The 25,249-nt window shown below is 42.5% G+C and overlaps 3 protein-coding genes across 3 annotated transcripts in view; 1 reads left to right on the forward strand and 2 right to left on the reverse strand.

Annotated features, from left to right (window-relative positions):
• LOC133933460 (histone H4-like) overlaps positions 1-25,249 on the reverse strand; it is a 111,951-nt gene that overhangs the window by 71,507 nt on the left and 15,195 nt on the right. Inside the window, exon 3 of the mRNA XM_062380575.1 lies at positions 9,468-9,479. Within this exon, the coding sequence (XP_062236559.1) occupies positions 9,468-9,479 (12 nt within the window). The remainder of the gene's footprint in view (positions 1-9,467; positions 9,480-25,249) is intronic.
• Positions 12,756-14,090, forward strand: LOC133933862 (transcriptional regulator Myc-2-like). Its single transcript, XM_062381103.1, has 2 exons — positions 12,756-13,014; positions 13,364-14,090. Exons 1-2 carry the CDS (start codon positions 12,756-12,758, stop codon positions 14,017-14,019), a joined length of 915 nt encoding a protein of 304 aa, XP_062237087.1. The 3' UTR covers positions 14,020-14,090.
• Positions 17,620-19,048, reverse strand: LOC133933457 (transcriptional regulator Myc-2-like). Its single transcript, XM_062380572.1, has 2 exons — positions 18,764-19,048; positions 17,620-18,406 (listed from the first exon to the last, which is right to left on the reverse strand). Exons 1-2 carry the CDS (start codon positions 19,026-19,028, stop codon positions 17,769-17,771), a joined length of 903 nt encoding a protein of 300 aa, XP_062236556.1. The 5' UTR covers positions 19,029-19,048; the 3' UTR covers positions 17,620-17,768.

Consider the following 25,249-nt stretch of genomic DNA (forward strand, 5'->3'; position numbering starts at 1 on the left):
CACCCATCAATTTAAAGCACACGCACAAGTCATTATTAGATTCAACTTTATTGTCATTGCACAGTAGAACTGCTTATATATAACCAGTAGTGCAATAAAGGCAGTAAAAGTAATGTGCAAATTTTAACTGAAAATGTGAAGTAAAATTTGTAAATACACAAGATATGTACAGTAAGAAATATATATGTAATAGAGCAGTATTAAGAGGTATTTTATTATATAAGAACGATGAATATACTATGAGCAAGATCAATATATATGAATATGAATACACTATTGGTGGGATTATACAGTAGTAAAAAAAAAAAAAGTAGCAGTCTAGTGCAAATGTTCAAATGTTTAATGGTTGGAGGACGGTGGGTGGCAGTCCAAGCCAGGGTGGAGGAGGGAAGTATAGTCACTGGAGGAGCTGTGTGTGGTGCGGGGCAGCTGCTTTTACTGTGGTGCAGAGTTTAGCAGGGTGACAGCCACAGGGATGAAGCTGTTCCTGGACCTGCTGGTCCGGGAACGGAGGACCCTGTAGCGTCTCCCAGAAGGGAGGTGGGCAAACAGTCTGTGGCTGGGGTGTGAGCTGCCCTTGACGATGCTGCGAGCCCCCGCAGATATCTCTTGCTCTGGACAGCCTTCAATGGTGGGGAGTGAGGAACCAGTGAAGCGTTGGGCAGTTTTCACCACCCTCTGCAGGCCACTAGCATTCAATATGTATTCATTGGTATCGTTCATTCTGTGTCAGATGTTTGTGTCATCTGGTGAGGAAACCATCACTCATATGGAAGTTTAAATATAAAAGATACACACTTCAAATTGCAGTACATCTAAGGTTCATGGATCCATGGCATACATCTCTCATGATGGACGGTATGAATGCAGTACAACACATACTATCTTCCTAATGAAATAGAAACTAGTGTGGGTAGAACAGATTTAATGTAATTTTCAGCCTCTTTACATTTGTCATTATGCAAATATAGGGTGAGAAGTAAAGATAGCTATTGGTTAAACATCTTACAAACTATCATATGATAGTAATGTAGTCATAAACAATCACTCTCTTGTTCCCCAGAGGAGCAGGACTCTGGATCAGTTCAAAGAGCTCCACTTGTTTTCTGGGCTTTCGACCGCTTCTCATGGTCGTCTTCAGTGAACTCAAATAGCTTTGGCCTCATCAGGTGAGCTAAGGTTGTAATGTTGGTCTTGAGATAGTATATTTAAATTATACGCTGAAAAATGTACTTAGTGTTTAAATCATGAAACTGAATAAAATATCACCTGGAAAAACCCTCTTCTCCCTGTTAATAAATTTAACCTCGTAACTTTCCCTCTGTAGGGGTTGCAGTGTCTGATGACAGGTCATCAATACTTTAGTTTAATGACAGCCACTGATCAAGTTGATGCAGCTACAGAGCTCATTTCTATGACTCAAACAAGTAGCTGCAATAAAGCAGGAGAAGCTGAGCTACTGGAAAACAAAGCTTCAGACAGAACATGGAGAAGAGTTCTTCTGGTAGTGGACTTTACTCAGGTTCACATCATTTGGAGAGCAGCTCCATCTGTTGGCTGCCTGAGGTTACTACAGCACAGTATGGTTTCATGATGTGAGGCCGGAATTGTCATTTTTCTAGGCAACTGTCACTTTTCTAGTTAGCAAGGAAAGACACGAGGTAATACGATAAATATAACAACTAAGGCAGACTCTTTAAAAAGTATGGTTTATAAACTAATAACGATATCGCTGAACATCCCTAGGCAACATCTATGTCGCCAGGATCTGAAACAGACATGGAATTAATGGAAAAAGTAACACCAATAAGGAAAAGACAGAACACAGAGAGGCAAATGAGGATAAATGAGAAAAGTAAGAATAAGAATAAAGATTGAAAACAAGAATACTAATAATGCTAACACTAATTTCATTAAATACCAGAGGCTGAAAAACAAAATACAATCAGATATATGGGATGAGTAATTATGATGTTGTGCAATAGTACGTAAAAAGTGTTACCATACAATGGTGTGCCTTTAGGCACTCAATAAATTTGGTTATCAAAATAAAATGTAAAACATTAATATTTAAAATATTAATATTAAATCATAACTTTAATTGGTTAAAGTTCTCGCGGGGCACCACCCTTCATAGAAGGGAAAAGATAGCCAATTTATTGATTAAGATCAGTCTCATTTAGATCTAGTTCAATTAGAAATCTCAATGTTTTACCATTAAAGATTGTATAATGAACAATGAAGGGTATGGAGTTCTTAACAGTTGGCAAAATTCACAAATTACTAAACAATCAAACTAACTAACTAGGAGGTGTGTGAGTGTGTGTGTGAATGTAAATTAGCATGCTTTAAAGAATGTTCCCTAAGATAAGAGCCCCCCCCCCCCCCCTTCTTCTGAGGTTGCTTTACGGCCGTTGCTGTACGGCACAGGGGGAAGGTTTAACTAGGTGAGATACTATGCGTGTCTGTGTGGATGTTAATCAGATAATGATAGTCAGGGACAAAGCCTGTGGCGAGCCTAACTATTAACCTTCATTTAACTTATGCCTACAACGTCACAGCATATATCAAACTTGTAAACACACTGAATTGAGTAAACAGTCTTGCTTAGAATGAATAATTATTAAGCCCAGATTATGTTACCAGTCCGAGGGAACGAGGAAAAGAAAGTTGCTGTTCAGTTTGCAGTTCTGTGACGTCTCCTGGCTTTGTGGTCGTAGAGTTCTGCATTCTGTCGAGCCTTGTGCTCAGATGCTGGTTGAGGTTTTCCTGCAGGACATCGCGTCGCTACCAGGAGTTTGGTAGAGCTTGAAGGGCGAGGAGATTTCCTTGAAGTGGGGGCAGGGGAGCTGCACCTCTGACCTCCGGTTGTGGGTTGGATAGAGAAGGAAGCTGGATCAGAGCTGTAGCAGCCTTCCGCCCTCAGGAGGATTGGAGAAAGAGGAAGATCTTGGGGAGACCTCTCCTTATATTGGCCCCGGTGACCTCACAGGTCTTGGACCAGAGTGACCAATAGGAGTTGACTCTGGTGGTTCTTGACACCTTTGTGTGACATTGCCCAGACCCCAGGACATGCAGCATCCTGTTACATCCTCTGGGAGACTGAGTTCCTTGACTTTCAAAGATCAATGGAACCTGTTGCATCTTGGGGGATTGAGTCCACTCCAGCACATGCAGCATGTTTGTAACAAGTTTGACTGAAAGGAGGCCTGTGGTTTGCACAAAAACCATGTCCCAACATAACATATGTTTACAAGGAACACAGTGAATTGAAATCCAAATGAGAGAAGTGCAGAATGAATAGATGGGAGATGTGTATACAAACAATGGCGATGGGAACATGAGGGGAGCTGCTATATTAAGAAATGGAGGAGTGAGAGTGATTGTGAAATATTTGTTTTATTATTGTTATTATTTATATTATATATAATATATATATATATATATATATATATATATTACGTAACACTGTTCAAATCAATTCAAAGATCATATCCTTAGATAATTTGATCCTATGATGCTGTCATGTCACATAGATAATTGGCTCCTTTGATACCATAGGTTATTTGATTATTTGACTTACTTATAAAGGAGCAACAGGTTCAATTGACTAAATATGAAAGAACAGCACGTAAGATTGACTTACATATAAAAGAGATGATATAACTTATTACCATTAGGGTAATTATAAGAAATATTTGTTTATTATTGTTATTATTTATATCATATAAATATATATATATATATATATATATACATACATAGGAATCTAGGTCGATATTTATTTAGTGCTTTTTTCTAGTACTAGACCCAGGCAAGTGGTATATATATATATATATAATTGTTGAGTACTCGTTTATGTCAAAGAACAAGTTGAACAAATTACCAATTTATTGAACAATCAACCAAACAATCACAATATAAAACAGTATAACATAATACAAACACAATAAATGATGTATTCTCATAAAATAACTGTCCTTTCAATGTGTGTGTATATATTCAGTTCCCAGTGTAGTGTGTGCTTGAAGATTCACTGGTTCCGTTCTGGTCCGGGTCTTTATGTCTCTAAACTCAGTACTACCTGTCTACCTGACGGGCAGTACTGGGGTCTGATGTCTTCTGGATAAACGATCAGGTTCAATCTGGATCATACAGTTGGCCACACTGCATCCACGGTCTGGGTTCTGCTCGCCATCTCAGCATTCAGAATTACAGGATTGAGATTCTTCTGGTGTTCATAAAAAAATCTACTCAGAGTGCAGAATAATCAGTGCTGTTTTGTAATTATATTTCTAATGTTTAAAAAGTATGGTATATGAAGTAATGGCGATATTGCTGAACATCATGTTACATGATGCATGTGTATAGGTAGGAGTACGCTACTCCTTCAGAGTTTAAAGCTATGTTTTATAATATTTGATGTTTTGATATTTACTAACTTCTTAATCTGAACATTGTAAGATGACATCTAATATTGCTCAATCTATCTAGACTCCCTGTAGTTAAGAACTCTGTCTCTACATATTTATTGACAGTGGTGATGAATGAAGAGGAAACAGCTCTTTGTGGAAAGACGTGTGTGGCTCTTAAAAGAGCCTTTTACCAGGATGGACATGTTTCACAGTGAGGACAGATCACTTCTTCTTGGCTGCTGTCTTCTTCGCTTTGGGTTTGGCGACCTTCTTCGCGGGGCACTTCTTGGCTCAGGCGTCTTTTTCACCACCTTCTTGGGGCTCTTCGCCACCTTCTTGGGAGTCTTCGCCACTTTCTTGGGGCTCTTCGCCATTTTCTTGGGGCTCTTGGTGGGCTTCTTGGCCGCTGCTGGTTTAGCCACCTTCTTCGGGGACTTTTTAGCGGCTGCTGGCTTCATGGCTCCCGCCGACTTGGGCTTTTTAGCCACTGCGGGTTTCTTGGCGGCGGGCTTCTTCGCTTTGGGAGCGCCCTTCCGTCGCTGCCTCTTTCTTGCTCATCTTGAACGAGCCGGTGGCCCCGGTTCCCTTGGTCTGGACCAGGGTCCCGCTGACCACCAGCTTCTTGATGGTGGTGTTGACTCGGGAATTGTTCATTATCATTACAAGATTAAAATTGGGGCACATTTGTCTCATTTGATACAAAAAGTCAAAGTTTATATAAATTATTTTCCAGAAAATGTTTAAGCTTTACTGGAATTTGCTTTTCTCTACTTAGTAAATACCAAGTTGTGCTCATCATATTAACACTAGGATACATGTTTCTGTATATTATGATAATAATTATTTGTGTAAATAATCATTCAACTTGACAAACGTTTCTGAAAAACTGTTTGACCCGTCCGGAGAAATCTCTGTTAACTTGTCATTATATGTTACCTATTGATCAATAGATCAAGTCTTCTCAGACTTTTATAGCCAATAACACATTCATATTAAAATTTAAGGCTTTAGTGTCAACAAACACTGTGTTTATCCAGAATGTACACACGTGTGCAGTATGTGAAAGTGTTTGTGTAAATTGCAGCGTGTAAACATGTCATTTTAACCATGCAAACAGACTTTATTCATTGGGACGACCCCTTCTCACCTGGACACTAGGTGTCGCTGTTCTTCCGTTCCCAGAACTACAGGTGGAGTGGGCATCAGCGACAATCAGAGCACATCTTGGCCAGGTGTGCTCTGCCCTGTAAAACACTTGCTAGATTCGTCTTGCGCCACCTACGGGACGAGGTTGGTTCTCCCGGACGCCAGCAGCCTTTTCGGTTTTCTTCATGGAGACTTTGGTTTGTTGTTTGTTCCATTAATACATATTCTAATAGAGCCACAGTTCACCCGTGTCGTCTCCCTCCTTGCCACAGTCGTGGGCAAATGGGGGCTCGTCCGGTGCACGCTTTTCCTCCACGTTTGTGAAAGACTGGATAGGCGGAGAAGGCGATTTTTTTTGTGAATGAGACCTGTGATCAGGTAATTTGAGCGTAGTGTGACGTCACACACCAAGTCAGATGTGCGCCTCGTGTTTTTGTGACTGAGCGGCGTAGTTTGTGTGGGAGATGTTCGGGTAAGTGAACTGACGCTGTTGTGTGTTGGCTTGTTTCTCCGTGTTGCTGTGCCGGGTGTTTCCTGGTGTCGTTTAACTCGAGTGAGCGCGTATACTGTCGTTAGTGGCTGCTGTTCTGTCCCGGTTAGGCTAAAGGGCGGACTCCCTTTGGAGTTCGTTGGGGTTTGGTAGTGTGATGTGAAAGTGGTTCGAGCAGTTGTCTCGGGAGCACGTCCGAGGCTGCAGGTGGAGTCGCCAGTTTGGTTGCTTCGCCGGGTTTGCGGGATTCAGTGCATACATACCCACCACAACTAGCACCTGGAGACTCAGTTTCTGGTTAGGCAGTCAGCCGGACAGCGCTGCAGTGACGTGTTGCTGTGTACAGCTTTAGGAGTGTGACCGCCGGTGCACAGAGTTAAATGTTAATATTCAGGCAGGTTAGCTGTGTTTTTCAGTCATGGCTACTGTGGATGAGTTTCTGAGTGCTCCGTCAGAGGAGTTATTAGACCGCTGTTCGCGGGATCAATTAATTCAAATTGCTGATCATTTCAAGATGGATATCGGGGATAAACGTTTAAAGGAGAATGTCAGGAGGATCCTCGTGATAATCTGGTGGAAATTGGAGTAATTGAGACAAAATTCCAGGATGTGACTCATGGGGTTATTAAACGAATGGAGCTGGAAGTTCGCCGACTGAGTTTATCTCATGTTGAGGGCCCGGTCCCTGTTTCTCCTGCGCTGTCACGCTCTTTCGATGTGACCAGTTGTCTGCGTCTACTTTGAAGTATCCTGAAATGGTGTATTCTACAGTGAAAATGTTGGAATTTACTTTGAACAATTGTAAACAGTGAAAATTCCTGACTCAACTTTTTAAATTTAAAACAGTGTAAATGTTGGAATTTACTTTGAAAAGTCTCTAAATATATTCAGTAACAATCTATGATATCCAGTATGTAGTTAGTCAGTGAGGTGCTGAACACAGGCATCTCAGTCTCTCTCTGAACGTATTGATGTGACGACCCGTTCCACCCTCACCTGGACACTAGGTGTCCCTGTTCTTTCTTCCCCAGAACTGTAGGGGGAGTGGAAATCAGCGACAATCAGAGCACATCTCGGCCAGGTGTGCTCTGGCCAGCACCCTTCTGTTTTGTTTTTGGAGACTTTGGTTGTTGCTTATAATTTATTCTGTTAAATAAATATCCTGAAATAGTAACAGTTCACCCGTGTCGTCTCCCTCATTGTCACAGTCGTGAGCCGGGCTGTGACATTCATCTTTACAGATTTACTTCTATTTCAAACACACTTCACATTTCATTAGGGGCTACTTAATACTTAATAATAAAATATTATATACATCATTATGCACACATAATAAAAATAGTATAAGTATGAAGAAAAGTAATGTCATTGCCAATGGATGGTTTCTTACATCATGGTGTAATCTTTACCTTTTTCGGCCAAGGCAAAACACCCACTCTCTCTACTCCTGATTGTACAAATATTTCAGCTTTGCAACCGGTACATTTGGTATAGGCATAGAAATCAGAGGAATCTTAGACATCATAGAAATCAATGACACTGTGACATTAAAGCAAACTGACAACAAAATAGAATAACTTGACTAATGAAATCCTTTGTAGTTTAAAAGTGTTTTCCCAAATGGATTTTATTCGTTTGAAGGAGTTCCTATTTACTTAAATTGTACTGGATTCGGCTACAATGCTTTTTGCCCCTGAAACTCCAAATGGGATCTACATTTGACTGTTTTAATTCCAGAAAACAACAAAAATGTATTTATATTTTCATTTTCTAAGTATTGTAACTGTATTTACACAAGCTTAAATTATACACGAATGTAACCTTAAAAACGACGTTTTTATGCAAAATATTATTAGGCTGTGTCACCGATCAAGAGGAGGATGTGGTCCGAGTACCAACGTGGCGGACGGGACAAGATTCCTCAAGCTAAAATTCAATAATCAGGTCCAATCACTGCCGTACTCAGCCAGATTCAATACTGCGCTGGGTGCGGAATACTTTAGAGTAATTCACGACAAGCAAATTAGAGTATGCAGGATGTGTATACAGCCGGGACATATACTAAGGGAATGCCCAGAACAATACTAAATGCAGCCTGTGTTTAAATAAATTGGAGCGTGTGTGCAACAAAAGTGAAACAGGGGAGGTTCAAGATGAGTCTGGGGACAGTGAGGAGGTCAGTCTGAGCGAGGAGAGCACAGGTGAAGAGGAGGAGGAAATGGAGTGCGCGCAGGAAGAGGAGGCGGATGGTGCGAAGCGGGAGGGAGGAGGAGAAAACAAAGGAGCGGAGGAAAGTGCAGAGCTGGGAGTCAGCTTGCTAACAGGGGAGCAAGGGAAGCAAATAACTGAACTAAAGACAAAAAAAACAGAACGAAAACAGCACGGACTGCGGAGAACGGGACAGCACGGCGCGGCAGTCAGCTGCCGAGCTTAGCTCCGTGAGAGAAACACAGAGCGGCGCGGCTCCTACAGAGACTGCAGCCCAGGCTCTCGATCCAAAAGCACTCGACTCAGACTCAGACAAGGACTCTGCGATGAAAATAACACAAATAAGGAGAAGACAAAACACGGAGAGGCAGCAAAGAGTTAACAAGAAGAGTAGATCTAAGAACAAAAAATGACAATCAGGAATAAACAATGGCAACCGTCACCTCATTTAATGCCCGAAGGCTACGCAAGAAAAAGGAAAAGACTGAGTGGATGGGAGGCAGGGCCGGCCCTAGCACATTTGGCGCTCTAGGCAAGCTTCACTCCTGGCGTCCTGGCGCCCACACCAAAAAAAATATTTTTTCAAAACGATTTTCCAAGAAAACTCATAAAATTCGTTCTTACTTTGTCGAAGTTGCTTGGATACACATACTCTAACCATAAGCCTCAATGTGCTAGCATGTTCTGAAAACACCAAGGAGCCAACCGAAAAATTAGCCAAAAATCGTAAAAATGGAAAGGGTGCTGACCCTTTCCGTTTTTACGATTTTTGGCTAATTTTACCCAAATGTTAGATCTTTTTGTTTAATGTCAAACTATTGGTTTGAGATATATGTTACGGGTCCCAAGTTTGATACCAAAGCAACTAAGTATATCTGTAGAATTCAACATGAATGCAGCAGCAGTAACGACACAGAGCCTTCAGTTCGTCATCCGGACTGCATCTTATTCAAATTAAACACAATTTCAAGTACAAGCATTTCTCTGAGTGTAACTGCATGTTAAAGTGCATTTTATTAGGAATAATCTTAAATTACTGTTAAAGTAATTAAATACAATATTTTGGGCAGTACCACATATAGAAGAGGGCGCAAAAAACTCTGCCAAGCCAAAATTATATATTTTTTTTTTTTGCTGGACGCAGTTTTGGCGCCCCCCTCTGAGTGGCGCCCTAGGCAACCGGTTGCCATGTCGCCTGTAGGAAAGACCGGCCCTGCCTGCTCTGCCACCTGCTGCTTTAGAGCAGCGTTCTCAGCAGCCAGATGTGCGACGAGCTGCTTCTTCTGGTCACTATTTATTCTTGTTGAATCATCGAGTCTTGCAGCCTGCTCTGCCTCCTGCTTTACAGCAGTGATCTCAGCAGAGTGATTTCATTCGACTGCATTTGTCCAAGAGACTGAAAGAAACAAATATAGATATAAGAGGTAAATACACAGTCCCATCCTAACGTCAGGTATATTCAAACAGATCTTCTCCATGTTTGATGAAAGCAGTTGATCCAATGTAGGAAAAGTTCTTGTAAAGTAGTTTTGCTGTGAAGCGCTTGTCTGCTGACTGGTTTGAGGAAGTTGTCAGAGAGAAGGTTCTCGTGCAACTGAGGTCTACTAATGGTGTGATTGGACTCATGAGAGGTGTTGTTCCTTTATATATAAGGCAATTGTACCTGTTGCTCTTTTATATGTCAAATAATCAAATAACCTATGGTATCAAAAGAACCAATAATCTATATGACATGACAGCATCATAGGATCAAATAATCTAAGGATTTAATCTTTGAATAGATTTGAGCAGTGTTACGTAATATATATATTATATATAATATAAATAATAACAATAACAAAAATAAAACAAATATTTCTTATAATTATTCTGATGTTAATATGTAACATCATCTCTCTGTGTACTTTAGCTTAATTAATTTTCAATCGATAATTTAAATAGATTTCCCTTCAAATCTATCTATGGCCTCAGATGATCAGCTGATTTGTTCTGAGAGAAAAATGTTTCCTCACAAACGGATAACGGCTCTAATGTCACATGACTGTTTGGGATCATGTGATGCAGATGTAGAACCTTTTCTCTGATGAACTGAAGTGACAGGACTGGATCTGATCGTCACAAATGAGGTTTATATACGCTGTTCACTTCGGCTGCACCGATACCTGCGTCAGGTATTTGTCTTCCGCTCGCCGCGATCGCCGGGTTGTCGCCAGATGCGGAAGCGCCGCACAACTCTCTGGAGAGGAAAGGACGCGCACAGGTTTTCTCGGGGCTGCGCCTCGCGCTCTGCACCGAGGGTTTCGGCGCATCGATCGGGGAAACCCACTGGGAAATGATTTAAAGCGATATTAATGTAGTGGTTCTAAAAGGTTTAGGGTGACAGTTGAATGTCAATTGGGTTAGCCGCACATATCCAGAATAAACGGGACGGGAGGCTGTGATTTCAGAAATATACAATTGATTTAATACGTGCAAATGATTAAAGACTGATCCAACAGCACTGGATCATGTGCAAAGGTGGAAGTACTGGCCTGGACTTGATACAAATAACATAATTAAAAAGGGAGAAGTTAAAGGCTCCAGACCCAATTCAACAAAGTTAAAATATCATGCATTAAACAACCATAGCACGCTTTAAGAATCCTACGCAAACGTTGAGATTTATAAAAACAAACTTGCCGGGGGAATTTGCGTATTTCCACGCAAGCTCTGACCCATGCGTATACAAACGTTTTGGAGACGGGAAAGTGGCGACACAGACGTGAGGTGGTGAACTGAAGCCAGATTATTGATCCACTTCATCATTTACATTAAAACCAACAGCTTAGTTTTGCTCGAGCGACAAATCTGTTCCACTCGAACCTTTTAATTAAATAATATATGGAACAACTCACAGCAAATTACGTTCAGATTAGATTAAACCGCGGAGTTAAGGAGCTGAGTCGTTAACAGGTTTCAATAATATCTTCTAACACTGTGCGTGTATCAATAATTCACTGCAGTGAACGTGACTGAGCCATCAGGTGCACAGAGCGCACAGAGGGACCCAGCGCGCAGAACGCAGATCGCGCAGAGCTGCGGGTGAGAGAAGAAGTGGCTGCAGCCGATTGACGCTCTGCTGCATGAGGAGGAGGAGGATGGGGCACGGCGGGGGCTTGTGTGCTGCCGAACATCCGCCTGGAATTAATCACCTCCCCGAGTTTTAGAGGTTTTCTTCTTTCTACCGAGTCCGGACGCCGAAAGGCGGAAAACAGCAGAGAGAGGGTTCCACCGTCCCAGGAGAAGAGAGGGGAGAGCTGGGATATGTCACAACGGGACTTAGCTAAAGAGGAGACAATGTGACAGCAAACACAGTGTATGTTTTTACTCTGCAAATTAGCAACGATTCTCATCTACTATTCGAAACGCTTCGTCAACATGTCGCGCGATGGCGCTGCAGATGTTGTGTGGGGTCAACTCCACCGACTGAGAATGCAAACGAGTAAGAACGCATCACTCGCCCGACGGTCACTCTCATCGTTGACAAGTGAGTAAGTTGTTTATCGTTAACTGCAAATGACACTTAAAGCAAAACTCAGCTCTATGAAAATGATTCATCAATACGACAGTCTGCATGTATTGATTATTCAAATTCTATTTGCACACGCTGCTCGTTGAATTACAACCCTCCACTGTGCATGTCTCCATCACGTGCACAGATAATTGCCAGCATCGTGCACACTACAGCAGGGCTAATAAGGTCTGCTGTAGGTAATAATAGGTAATAGTAGGTGTTCAGGTAAGTTTCGAAAATATATTAGCATGCTGATTGAGGATTATTCATCTGTTCATCTAGCCTATTTCTATTCAATTAACCATCATTTGTAAAATATTTTTAAAGTAGATTCCAATTGGCCATCTATTTATATCTCTGGCATTGCTTTAGTGTTTTTACATCTTTTTTCTCATCTTATTCTACAGAACAATGCCACGTGCACATTTCAGCCCAGCCAATGTAGAAGGAAAGGCTGTGTACATTTGCAAATACTGTGCAAAGACCTATGTGAAGAATGACACAAAGATGCAGAAGCATGTAGTCAAGTGCCCAAAGTTTCCTCAGGGCTCAAATCAGCCTATGACAAAACAAAATGTTTATATTTATATCTGTATATGACAAGGTAAATACAGTTAGTATAAATTACCCACACAACTTCCAGTTTATTCCCGTTAATTCCTATGGAAAGTTTCCAACTTTGAATATTCCCGGAATTTTTCAACCCTAATCCTGATCAATTTTTGCAGTTGTTAATAACTGTTAATTAGTTCATAGGTGTTTTATAGCAACCTAGGTTTTGTCTGTTTCCCCTCAGATTGCTCTATCTGTGATGTTGCTGACACTTTGCGCTGCCTCCAGGTTCACTGCCCGGCAGCTGTATGAAGCCGCACATCTGTATAAACAAGCTCTAACCACTCGTCCTTTGTTGTCTTTCCCAGCAGAGACAGGACGAGGACGCATCATGCCGCTGGATTCAAGTTTAGCGAGTAAAAACTATGACCTGGACTACGACTCCCTGCAGCCGTATTTCTACTCTGACAATGAGGATGACGCGGTGAACCAGAGCATCGTCTGCGTCGCTGACTCCATCATCATCCAGGACTGCATGTGGAGCGGCTTCTCCTTGGTTTTCCCGTGTCCGAAGCAGGGCGCAGGGACGCCGCCGAGCAAGGACCTGGATCCGGACACGCCGCCCAACAGCAGCAGCTGTAGTGAATCAGGTGGGTGGTGAACGTCTCGCCGTGCAGGCCCACCCCTCTGTGCTGCTTCCCTCTGAGCGTGCATGTGGCTGTGCATCACACACCCACACACATCTCCATCACAACCGCTGATGAGGAGGAGCAGAGCCTCAGTATTGTTTTGATGCATGCAGTCTGCAGACAGGCGGTAGAGCCATGCTGCCATGTCATGTTGTAGACAGCTGTAAGATCAGCAAGATGCATGTTAAGCAATCCACTCCTAGGGTTAGCCCCCCCCCCCCCCCCCCCCCCCCCCACTGCTGTGACATACATTTCAGTCAGGAATGCTGGTGCTGGAGCAGAGTGTTTCTTTTTTCTTTTTCTTTTGCAGAGGATGAAAATGGAGACGAGGATCATGATGAGGAGGAAGAGGCGGACCAGGAGGAAGAGGAGGGGATTGACGTGGTCCCAGTGGAGAAGAGGCAGGCGGTGAAACGGTGCTACCCAAGTCCGCTGGAGACAAGGCCCCCCAGCCCGCTCGTGCTGAAGAGGTTTGACGTCTCCACCCACAAGCATGATTACACTGCCCATCCATCCATGAGGCAGAAGCAGCCGGCTGTCAGGAGGCTGAAGCTGGAGAGCAGCAGCAGCAGCAGCAGCAGCAGCAGCAGCAGCAGTGGTGGAGGAGGAGGTGGAGGCAGCGGCGGCCACAGCAGGGTCCTCAAACAGACCAGCAGCATCCGCAAGTGTCTGAGCCCCCGGACGTCAGACACCGAGGACAATGACAAGAGAAGGATTGGAGGAGCCTTTCGGGAGCGCCAGAGGAGGCTGAAGCTCAAGTTGAGCCTTGTCGCGCTGCGCGACGAGATCCCCGAGGTGGCCAACAACAAGAAGGCGGCGAAGGCGGTGATCCTGAAGAAGGCGACAGAGTGTATCTACAGCATGCAGTCAGACGAGCAGAGACTCCTCACACACAAAGAGCAGCTGCGGAGGAGAAGTGAACTTTTAAAGCAGAGACTGGCACAGATGCAGGGCTGCCATGCTTGAAGTCTGAATCAAGACTTTTTGGCCTTTTGTTTTATAGGCAAGTTCAAGACTTGGGGGGTGTACAGTTCTTGTTGCATCCAAATGCTGTTTTGAAATCTCATTTGATTTCGAAGTTAAAACTGCCTCAATAGAAGTTATGGGTCGATTTAAATATTTCAAAGTTTATTTTTATTAATAAAAAATTAAAAATAGGGCCGTCCTGTTGGGGGTCCAAACAAAAGTATAAATGTTTATGTTTTTATATATAATTTATATTTCCTAAAAATAATTTTTTGGGATCTCAATTGTCTGGATGTTCAGACCAAGTGTTTGATTTTTTTTATTATGTTCATAGCTTCTTTTTGAAATATAAAAAATGTTCCTCTTGAATTTGTGTCCTTGTTCTTGCAGTGAAAACACACACACACACACACACACACACACACATTCCATCACAGCTTCTGCTATGAGCAGCTGTACGTTCATACGAGCTCCAGGTACATGTTGGAGGTGGAGTGTGGGTACAACAGAGAGAGGAGACAAACCACCTCCATGATAAAAGCATCATGAATGACGTCCAATTCTGATTTAATATAATATTGGATATTAATTATCAAATACGTATTATGAAATAAACGGGGGGTAAAAGCAGTTAGTTAGCGCTTCATCTCTGTCTGTACAGGATGCCTTCAGATACTGGGCTGACTGTAGGTCATCTGCACTTTGGCCTGACTCAGAGCTCAGTGCACCTCACAGAGAGTTGAGGTGTAAATATATGGATGTGTATTTTGATGCAGCACACTTGTTGTAGAGTAACTGAAGAAGAAGCTGATCTCAGCAAAACAAGGAGTGACATCAACATTTCAATTGATCATTGATCAAAAACGGTGTGTAAGGTTTGCTAGGCCTGTCAATCACTTAAGGATCAATTAACCATGTTTTCAATATTAAAAGGGAAGCATCTTTAAATGTTTAAATTTGAATTACAGATTTTTGTTTAGAATGTAAACAATGCAAACAACATCAAAGAAGAATTGAATACTCTAAGATTAAAGACATTGTGTGTCTTTGATGTGTCATGCAGCTCTTGACTTAATCATTGCCTATAAACTAGCGTTTGATCATTCTGAGCATCTCACAGCTTTGAGAGAGAAAGATTTTTGATAAACAATATCAGGCATCTGCTCAACGACAGAATCAAACAGCAAGATTACTGCTGATTCAACCTGATTCAACCCCAGGAAGAAAGAGCAAGTTGTCCCACCATGTCACGATTCAGGTTGAATTCTGAAAAGAGAGAGAGAGAGAGAGAAATATTGATACACCAGGAATGAGTACCAGGGCAAAAAAAAGAGATCATACATCTGAAAGACCTGTTGAACCACGAGAGGGACAACGCTCAATATGAACAAGGGTGGAGAGTCCAGGCCTGCAATGACCTGCTGGAGACCCAACAACAGTTGGAAAAAGAGAAATCCCTGAATGACAGCTCATCCATAGGAAAGGAAGATCTAGGTCACCATTATACAAGCAGAGGAGGATGCAGAGGGACTCTAGAACTACCAGCACCATAGAGCATCGTTTCTCCTGATTGTTTCTATTCATAGTTTCTCCTCATCGTTTCTCCTCATCGTTTCTCCTGATCAATTCTCCTCGTCGTTTCTCCTGATCGTTTGTTCTGATCGTTTCTCCTCATCGTTTCTCCTCATCGTCTCTCCTCATCGTTTCTTCTCATCGTTTCTCCTGATCGTCTCTCCTGATCGTTCCTCCAATCATTTCTCCTGATCGTTTCTCCTCATTGTTTCTCCTCATCGTTTCTCCTGATCGTTTGTTCTGATCGTTTCTCCTCATCGTCTCTCCTCATCGTTTCTGCTCATCGTTTCTCCTGATCGTCTCTCCTGATCGTTTCTCCTGATCGTTTCTCCTGATCGTTTCTCCTGATCGTTTGTTCTGATCGTTTCTCCTCATCGTCTCTTCTCATCGTTTCTGCTCATCGTTTCTCCTGATCGTCTCTCCTGATCGTTTCTCCTGATCTTTTCCCCTGATCGTTTCTCCTCATTGTTTCTCCTCAAAGTTTCTCCTATCATTTCTCCTGATTGTTTCTCCTGATTGTTTCTCTTCATCCTTTCTCCTCATCCTTTCTCCTCACTTAGATGAGAGCAAAGTCTCCAATGAGATCCAAATCATCAAGCAGAAGTTCAACCTTTTACATGAGACATGACCTAAAGTGATCACAATCAGAAGTATACTTATAATAATACTTGATATTTATGATTGAGTTCATGTAATATTTGAGTTTTATCAAGATGCTGCAACGGAATTAATTGATTATTGATCAGAAGCAGCAGGTGTGTTTGAGCAGGAAGGTTTAGGGATGTAGGTTCAGCCTGGTATCTATATTTCATATATTATTTTTACACTTTTTGATTTTCATGAAGATGCTGCACTGATACATGTAACTGTAAACCAACATGTTTTACTTTGCTGCAAATTTCATCTGAGACGTAGCATGAAGTGATTATTGATCAGAATCAAAGCAGCAGGTATGTTTAAACTAAGAATGTGAACTTCACCTGGTTTGGTTTGAGTAGTTAATATCATACATTGGGTTTTATTATGATGCTGCACTTATGAATGCAACTTTAAAAAAACCTGTTCAACTTTCCTGCACCACAATTATGTTGTGTTTCATATTAAACATGACATGAAGTGATCATTGATCAGAATCAGACACAGCAGCTATGTTCGAGGCGGAAGGTTTATTTGACTGTTTAAAAAATGTAAACTTGTTTATTTTGATAAAATCCTATATTATTTGAGTTCTATCATGACTCTGCACTTAAGAAAGCAACCTGTTTATCTTTCAAACACTACATCTGTGTTCTTATGAATCTGAGACTTGACTTCAAATGATTTGACAGATCTGTCATACAAGCTATTTCAGTCCAGTGACCTGAAGCTCTCAATGGTCAAGAGGCAAATCCTGTGAGACATTAGTTTTGTGTAACACCAAATACATTTCAACTGTTTCTGGTATATTTATTGTGTATCTGAATAAATAAACAGGAAACAAAGGAGGGATATGGTTGTTTATTATAATGCAATGCCTTTATTAACAGGCTCTTCTAAAAACAGGTAAGGTGGCCAAATGACCTGATGGTCTTCAAGACCCTGCATCAAAACTGCGTCACCACATTAACCTGTTAATCAGAAGTGGACGTCATTCATGATGCTTTTATCATTGAGGTGGTTTGTCTCCTCTCTCTGTTGTACCCACACTCCACCTCCAACATGTACCTTGAGCTCTTTTGAACGTACATCTACTCATAGCAGAACCTTTGATGGAATGTGTGTTTGTGTGTGTGTTTTTCACTGCAAGAACAAGGACACAATTTCAAGAGGAAACATTTTTTATATTTCAAAAATAATCTATGCACATAATGGATAAAAGCAAACACTGGGTCTGAACATCCAGACAATTGAGATCCAAAAATACATTTTCTTATGAAATATAAATTATATATAAAAATGTATATTTTAGTTTGGACCCCCAACGAGACGGCCCTATTTTTTATATTTTATTAATAAAAATAAACTTTTAAACATTGAATCCACCTATAATATCTATTGAGGCAGTTTTAACTTCGAAATCAAACGAGATTTCAAAACAACTTAATCCGTTTTTTAATTTCCATGCAACAAGAACTGTACACCACCCAAGTCTTGAACTTGCCTAAAAAACAAAAGGCCAAAAAGTCTTGATTCAGACTTCAAGCACGGCAGCCCTGCATCTGTGCCAGTCTCTGCTTTAAAAGTTCACTTCTCCTCCGCAGCTGCTCTTTGTGTGTGAGGAGTCTCTGCTCGTCTGACTGCATGCTGTAGATACACTCTGTCGCCTTCTTCAGGATCACCGACTTCGCCGCCTTCTTGTTGTTGGCCACCTCGGGGATCTCGTCCCGCAGCGCGACAAGGCTCAACTTGAGCTTCAGCCTCCTCTGGCGCTCCCGAAAGGCTCCTCCAATCCTTCTCTTGTCATTGTCCTCGGTGTCTGACGTCCGGGGGCTCAGACACTTGCGGATGCTGCTGGTCTGTTTGAGGACCCTGCTGTGGCCGCCGCTGCCTCCACCTCCTCCTCCACCGCTGCTGCTGCTGCTGCTGCTCTCCAGCTTCAGCCTCCTGACTGCCGGCTGCTCCTGCCTCATGGATGGATGGGCAGTGTAATCATGCTTGTGGGTGGAGACGTCAAACCTCTTCAGCACGAGCGGGCTGGGGGGCCTTGTCTCCAGCGGACTTGGGTAGCACCGTTTCACCGCCTGCCTCTTCTCCACTGGGACCACGTCAATCCCCTCCTCTTCCTCCTGGTCCTCCTCTTCCTCCTCATCATGATCCTCGTCTCCATTCTCATCCTCTGCAAAAGAAAAAGAAAAAAGAAACACTCTGCTCCAGCACCAGCATTCCTGACTTAAATGTATGTCACAGCAGTGGGGGGGGGGGGGGGGGGGGGGGGGCTAACCCTACCCCGCATAGGAGTGGATTGCTTAACATGCATCTTGCTGATCTTACAGCTGTCTACAACATGACATGGCAGCATGGCTCTACCGCCTGTCTGCAGACTGCATGCATCAAAACAATACTGAGCCTCTTCTCCTCCTCATCAGCGGTTGTGATGGAGATGTGTGTGTGTGTGTGATGCACAGCCACATGCACGCTCAGAGGGAAGCAGCACAGAGGGGTGGGCCTGCACGGCGAGACGTTCACCACCCACCTGATTCACTACAGCTGCTGCTGTTGGGCGGCGTGTCCGGCCCCAGGTCCTTGCGCGCGGCGTGCAGGGAGGCGAGCCGCTCGGACACCACCTTCTCCAGCTTGGCCGCGGCGGAGAAGCCGCTCCACATGCAGTCCTGGATGATGATGGAGTCAGCGCCGCAGACGATGCTCTGGTTCACCGCGTCATCCTCGTTGTCAGAGTAGAAATACGGCTGCAGGGAGTCGTAGTCCAGGTCATAGTTTTTACTTGAATCCAGCGGCATGATGCGTCCTCGTCCTGTCTCTGCTGGGAAAGACAACAAAGAACGAGTGGTTAGAGCTTGTTCATACAGATGTGCGGCTTCATACAGCTGCCGGGCAGTGAACCTGGAGGCAGCGCAAAGTGTCAGCAACATCACAGATAGAGCCATCTGAGGGGAAACAGACAAAACCTAGGTTGCTATAAAACACCTATGAACTAATTAACAGTTATTAACAACTGCAAAAAGTGATCAGGATTAGGGTTGAAAAATTCCGGGAATATTCAAAGTTGGAAACTTTCCATAGGAATTAACGGGAATAAACTGGAAGTTGTGTGGGTAATTTATACTAACTGTATTTACCTTGTCATATACAGATATAAATATAAACATTTTGTTTTGTCATAGGCTGATTTGAGCCCTGAGGAAACTTTGGGCACTTGACTACATGCTTCTGCATCTTTGTGTCATTCTTCACATAGGTCTTTGCACAGTATTTGCAAATGTACACAGCCTTTCCTTCTACATTGGCTGGGCTGAAATGTGCACGTGGCTTTGTTCTGTAGAATAAGATGAGAAAAAAGATGTAAAAACACTAAAGCAATGCCAGAGATATAAATAGATGGCCAATTGGAATCTACTTTAAAAATATTTGACAAATGATGGTTAATTGAATAGAAATAGGCTAGATGAACAGATGAATAATCCTCAATCAGCATGCTAATATATTTTCGAAACTTACCTGAACACCTACTATTACCTATTATTACCTACAGCAGACCTTATTAGCCCTGCTGTAGTGTGCACGATGCTGGCAATTATCTGTGCACGTGATGGAGACATGCACAGTGGAGGGTTGTAATTAAACGAGCAGCCTGTGCAAATAGAATTTGAATAATCAATACATGCAGACTGTCGTATTGATGAATCATTTTCATAGAGCTGAGTTTTGCTTTAAGTGTCATTTGCAGTTAACGATAAACAACTTACTCACTTGTCAACGATGAGAGTGACCGTCGGGCGAGTGATGCGTTCTTACTCGTTTGCATTCTCAGTCGGTGGAGTTGAACCCACACAACATCTGCAGCGCCATCGCGCGACATGTTGACGAAGCGTTTCGAATAGTAGATGAGAATCGTTGCTAATTTGCAGAGTAAAAACATACACTTTGTTTGCTCTCACATTGTCTCCTCTTTAGCTAACTACCGTTGTGACATATCCCAGCTCTCCCCTCTCTTCTCCTGGGACGGTGGAACCCTCTCTCTGCTGTTTTCCGCCTTTCGGCGTCCGGAATCGGTAGAAAGAAGAAAACCTCTAAAACTCGGGGAGGTGAATAATTCCAGGCGGATGTTCGGCAGCACACAAGCCCCCGCCGTGCCCCATCCTCCTCCTCCTCATGCAGCAGAGCGTCAATCGGCTGCAGCCACTTCTTCTCTCACCCGCAGCTCTGCGCGATCTGCGTTCTGCGTTCTGCGCGCTGGGTCCCTCTGTGCGCTCTGTGCACCTGATGGCTCAGTCACGTTCACTGCAGTGAATTATTGATACACGCACAGTGTTAGAAGATATTATTAAAACCTGTTAATGACTCAGCTCCTTAACTCCGCGGTTTAATCTAATCTAAACGTAATTTGCTGTGAGTTGTTCCATATATTATTTAATTAAAAGGTTCGAGTGGAACAGATTTGTCGCTCGAGCAAAACTAAGCTGTTGGTTTTAATATAAATGATGAAGTGGATCAATAATCTGGCTTCAGTTCACCACCTCACGTCTGTGTCGCCACTTTCCCGTCTCCAAAACGTTTGTATACGCATGGGTCAGAGCTTGCGTGGAAATACGCAAATTCCCCCGTCAAGTTTGTTTTTATAAATCTCAACGTTTGCGTAGGATTCTTAAAGCGTGCTATGGTTGTTTAATGCATGATATTTTAACTTTGTTGAATTGGGTCTGGAGCCTTTAACTTCTCCCTTTTTAATTATGTTATTTGTATCAAGTCCAGGCCAGTCCTTCCACCTTTGCACATGATCCAGTACTGTTGGATCAGTCTTTAAAATCATTTGCACGTATTAAATCAATTGTATATTTCTGAAATCACAGCCTCCCGTCCCGTTTATTCTGGATATGTGCGGCTAACCCAATTGACATTCAACTGTCACCCTAAACCTTTTAGAACCACTACATTAATATCGCTTTAAATCATTTCCCAGTGGGTTTCCCCGATCGATGCGCCGAAACCCTCGGTGCAGAGCGCGAGGCGCAGCCCCGAGAAAACCTGTGCGCGTCCTTTCCGCTCCAGAGAGTTGTGCGGCGCTTCCGCATCTGGCGACAACCCGGCGATCGCGGCGAGCGGAAGACAAATGCTGACGCAGGTATCGGTGCAGAGGGCGATCACAGCCGAAGTGAACAGCGTATATAGACCTCACTTTGTGACGATCAGATCCAGTCCTGTCACTTCAGTTCATCAGAGAAAAGGTTCTACATCTGCATCACATGATCCCAAACAGTCATGTGACATTAGAGCCGTTATCCGTTTGTGAGGAAACACTTTTCTCTCAGAACAAATCAGCTGATCATCTGAGGCCATACATAGATTTGAAGGGAAATCTATTTAACTTATCAATTGAAACTTAATTAAGCTAAAGTACACAGAGAGATGATGTTATATATTAACATCAGAATAATTATAAGAAATATTTGTTTTATTTTTGTTATTGTTATTATTTATATTATATATAATATATATATTACGTAACACTGCTCAAATCAATTCAAAGATTAAATCCTTAGATTATTTGATCCTATGATGCTGTCATGTCACATAGATTATTGGATCTTTTGATACCATAGGTTATTTGATTATTTGACATATAAAAGAGCAACAGGTACAATTGCCTTATATATAAAGGAACAACACCACTCATGAGTCCAATCACACCATTAGTAGACCTCAGTTGCACGAGAACCTTCTCTCTGACAACTTCCTCAAACCATTCAGCAGACAAGCGCTTCACAGCAAAACTACTTTACAAGAACTTTTCCTACATTGGATCAACTGCTTTCATCAAACATGGAGAAGATCTGTTTGAATATATCTGACGTTAGGATGGGACTGTGTATTTACCTCTTATATCTATATTTGTTTCTTTCAGTCTCTTGGACAAATGCAGTCGAATGAAATCACTCTGCTGAGATCACTGCTGTAAAGCAGGAGGCAGAGCAGGCTGCAAGACTCGATGATTCAACAAGAATAAATAGTGACCAGAAGAAGCAGCTCGATGCACATCTGGCTGCTGAGAACGCTGCTCTAAAGCAGCAGGTGGCAGAGCAGGCAGGGCCGGTCTTTCCTACAGGCGACATGGCAACCGGTTGCCTAGGGCGCCACTCAGAGGGGGGCGCCAAAAACTGCGTCCAGCAAAAAAAAAAATATAATTCTCTTTTTGGCTAGGCAGAGTTTTTTGCGCCCTCTTCTATATGTGGTACTGCCCAAAATATTGTATTTAATTACTTTAACAGTAATTTAAGATTATTCCTAATAAAATGCACTTTAACATGCAGTTACACTCAGAGAAATGCTTGTACTTGAAATTGTGTTTAATTTGAATAAGATGCAGTCCGGATGAGGAACTGAAGGCTCCGCGTCGTTACTGCTGCTGCATTCATGTTGAATTCTACAGATATACTTAGTTGCTTTGGTATCAATCTTGGGATCCGTAACATATATCTCCAACCAATAGTTTGACATTAAAAAAAAAGATCTAACATTTGGGTAAAATTAGCCAAAAATCGTAAAAACGGAAAGGGTACTGGCTCCTTGGTGTTTTCAGAACATGCTAGCACATTGAGGCTTATGGTTAGAGTATGTGTATCCAAGCAACTTCGACAATGAAAGAAATAATTTTATCAGTTTTCTTGGAAAATCGTTTTTAAAAAATATGTTTTTTGGTGGGTGGGTGGGGGGGGGGGGGGGGCGCTAGGAGTGAAGCTTGCCTAGAGCGCCAAATGTGCTAGGGCCGGCCCTGCCTCCCATCCACTCCTTCTCGATCTCCCTCATACACTCCTCATCCCAGTGTGTTTCCTGTACACATAATATGCCATATTTGATAAATTCCGATATTTGTTGTTCTTAGATTTACTCTTCTTGTTAACTCTTTGCTGCCTCTCCGTGTTTTGTCTTCTCCTTATTTGTGTTATTTTCATCGCAGAGTCCTTGTCTGAGTCGAGTGCTTTTGGATCGAGAGCCTGGGCTGCAGTCTCTGTAGGAGCCGCGCCGCTCTGTGTTTCTCTCACGGAGCTAAGCTCGGCAGCTGACTGCCGCGCCGTGCTGTCCCGTTCTCCGCAGTCCGTGCTGTTTTCGTTCTGTTTTTTTTGTCTTTAGTTCAGTTATTTTCTTCCCTTGCTCCCCTGTTAGCAAGCTGACTCCCAGCTCTGCACTTTCCTCCGCTCCTTTGTTTTCTCCTCCTCCCTCCCGCTTCGCACCATCCGCCTCCTCTTCCTGCGCGCACTCCATTTCCTCCTCCTCTTCACCTGTGCTCTCCTCGCTCAGACTGACCTCCTCACTGTCCCCAGACTCATCTTGAACCTCCCCTGTTTCACTTTTGTTGCACACACACTCCAATTTATTTAAACACAGGCTGCATTTAGTATTGTTCTGGGCATTCCCTTAGTATATGTCCCGGCTGTATACACATCCTGCATACTCTAATTTGCTTGTGGTGAATTACTCTAAAGTATTCCGCACCCAGCGCAGTATTGAATCTGGCTGAGTACGGCAGTGATTGGACCTGATTATTGAATTTTAGCTTGAGGAATCTTGTCCCGTCCGCCACGTTGGTACTCGGACCACATCCTCCTCTTGATCGGTGACACAGCCTAATAATATTTTGCATAAAAACGTCGTTTTTAAGGTTACATTCGTGTATAATTTAAGCTTGTGTAAATACAGTTACAATACTTAGAAAATAAAAATATAAATACATTTTTGTTGTTTTCTGGAATTAAAACAGTCAAATGTAGATCCCATTTGGAGTTTCAGGGGCAAAAAGCATTGTAGCCGAATCCAGTACAATTTAAGTAAATAGGAACTCCTTCAAACGAATAAAATCCATTTGGGAAAACACTTTTAAACTACAAAGGATTTCATTAGTCAAGTTATTCTATTTTGTTGTCAGTTTGCTTTAATGTCACAGTGTCATTGATTTCTATGATGTCTAAGATTCCTCTGATTTCTATGCCTATACCAAATGTACCGGTTGCAAAGCTGAAATATTTGTACAATCAGAGGAGTAGAGAGAGTGGGTGTTTTGCCTTGGCCGAAAAAGGTAAAGATTACACCATGATGTAAGAAACCATCCATTGGCAATGACATTACTTTTCTTCATACTTATACTATTTTTATTATGTGTGCATAATGATGTATATAATATTTTATTATTAAGTATTAAGTAGCCCCTAATGAAATGTGAAGTGTGTTTGAAATAGAAGTAAATCTGTAAAGATGAATGTCACAGCCCGGCTCACGACTGTGACAATGAGGGAGACGACACGGGTGAACTGTTACTATTTCAGGATATTTATTTAACAGAATAAATTATAAGCAACAACCAAAGTCTCCAAAAACAAAACAGAAGGGTGCTGGCCAGAGCACACCTGGCCGAAATGTGCTCTGATTGTCGCTGATTTCCACTCCCCCTACAGTTCTGGGGAAGAAAGAACAGGGACACCTAGTGTCCAGGTGAGGGTGGAACGGGTCGTCACATCAATAAGTTCAGAGAGATACTGAGATGCCTGTGTTCAGCACCTCACTGACTAACTACATACTGGATATCATAGATTGTTACTGAATATATTTAGAGACTTTTCAAAGTAAATTCCAACATTTACACTGTTTTAAATTTAAAAAGTTGAGTCAGGAATTTTCACTGTTTACAATTTTTCAAAGTAAATTCCAACATTTTCACTGTAGAATACACCATTTCAGGATACTTCAAAGTAGACGCAGACAACTGGTCACATCGAAAGAGCGTGACAGCGCAGGAGAAACCGGGACCTGGCCCTCAACATCAGATAAACTCAGTCGGCGAACTTCCAGCTCCATTCGTTTAATATCCCCATGAGTCACATCCTGGAATTTTGTCTCAATTACTCCAATTTCCACCAGATTATCACGAGGATCCTCCCGACATTCTCCTTTAAACGTTTATCCCCGATATCCATCTTGAAATGATCAGCAATTTGAATTAATTGATCTC

This window comes from Platichthys flesus, chromosome 22, assembly GCF_949316205.1.
Source record: "Platichthys flesus chromosome 22, fPlaFle2.1, whole genome shotgun sequence".
NCBI classification, from domain to species: domain Eukaryota; kingdom Metazoa; phylum Chordata; class Actinopteri; order Pleuronectiformes; family Pleuronectidae; genus Platichthys; species Platichthys flesus.

Excerpts from the sequence above, each read along its gene's own strand:
- LOC133933457 (XM_062380572.1), bottom strand. The coding sequence starts at position 19,028 with ATGCCGCTGGATTCAAGTAAAAACTATGACCTGGACTACGACTCCCTG. Across the intron at positions 18,407-18,763 it reads CAGCAGCTGTAGTGAATCAG|AGGATGAGAATGGAGACGAG; the intron begins GTGGGTGGTGAA and ends TTTCTTTTGCAG.
- LOC133933862 (XM_062381103.1), top strand. The coding sequence starts at position 12,756 with ATGCCGCTGGATTCAAGTTTAGCGAGTAAAAACTATGACCTGGACTAC. Across the intron at positions 13,015-13,363 it reads CAGCAGCTGTAGTGAATCAG|AGGATGAAAATGGAGACGAG; the intron begins GTGGGTGGTGAA and ends TTTCTTTTGCAG.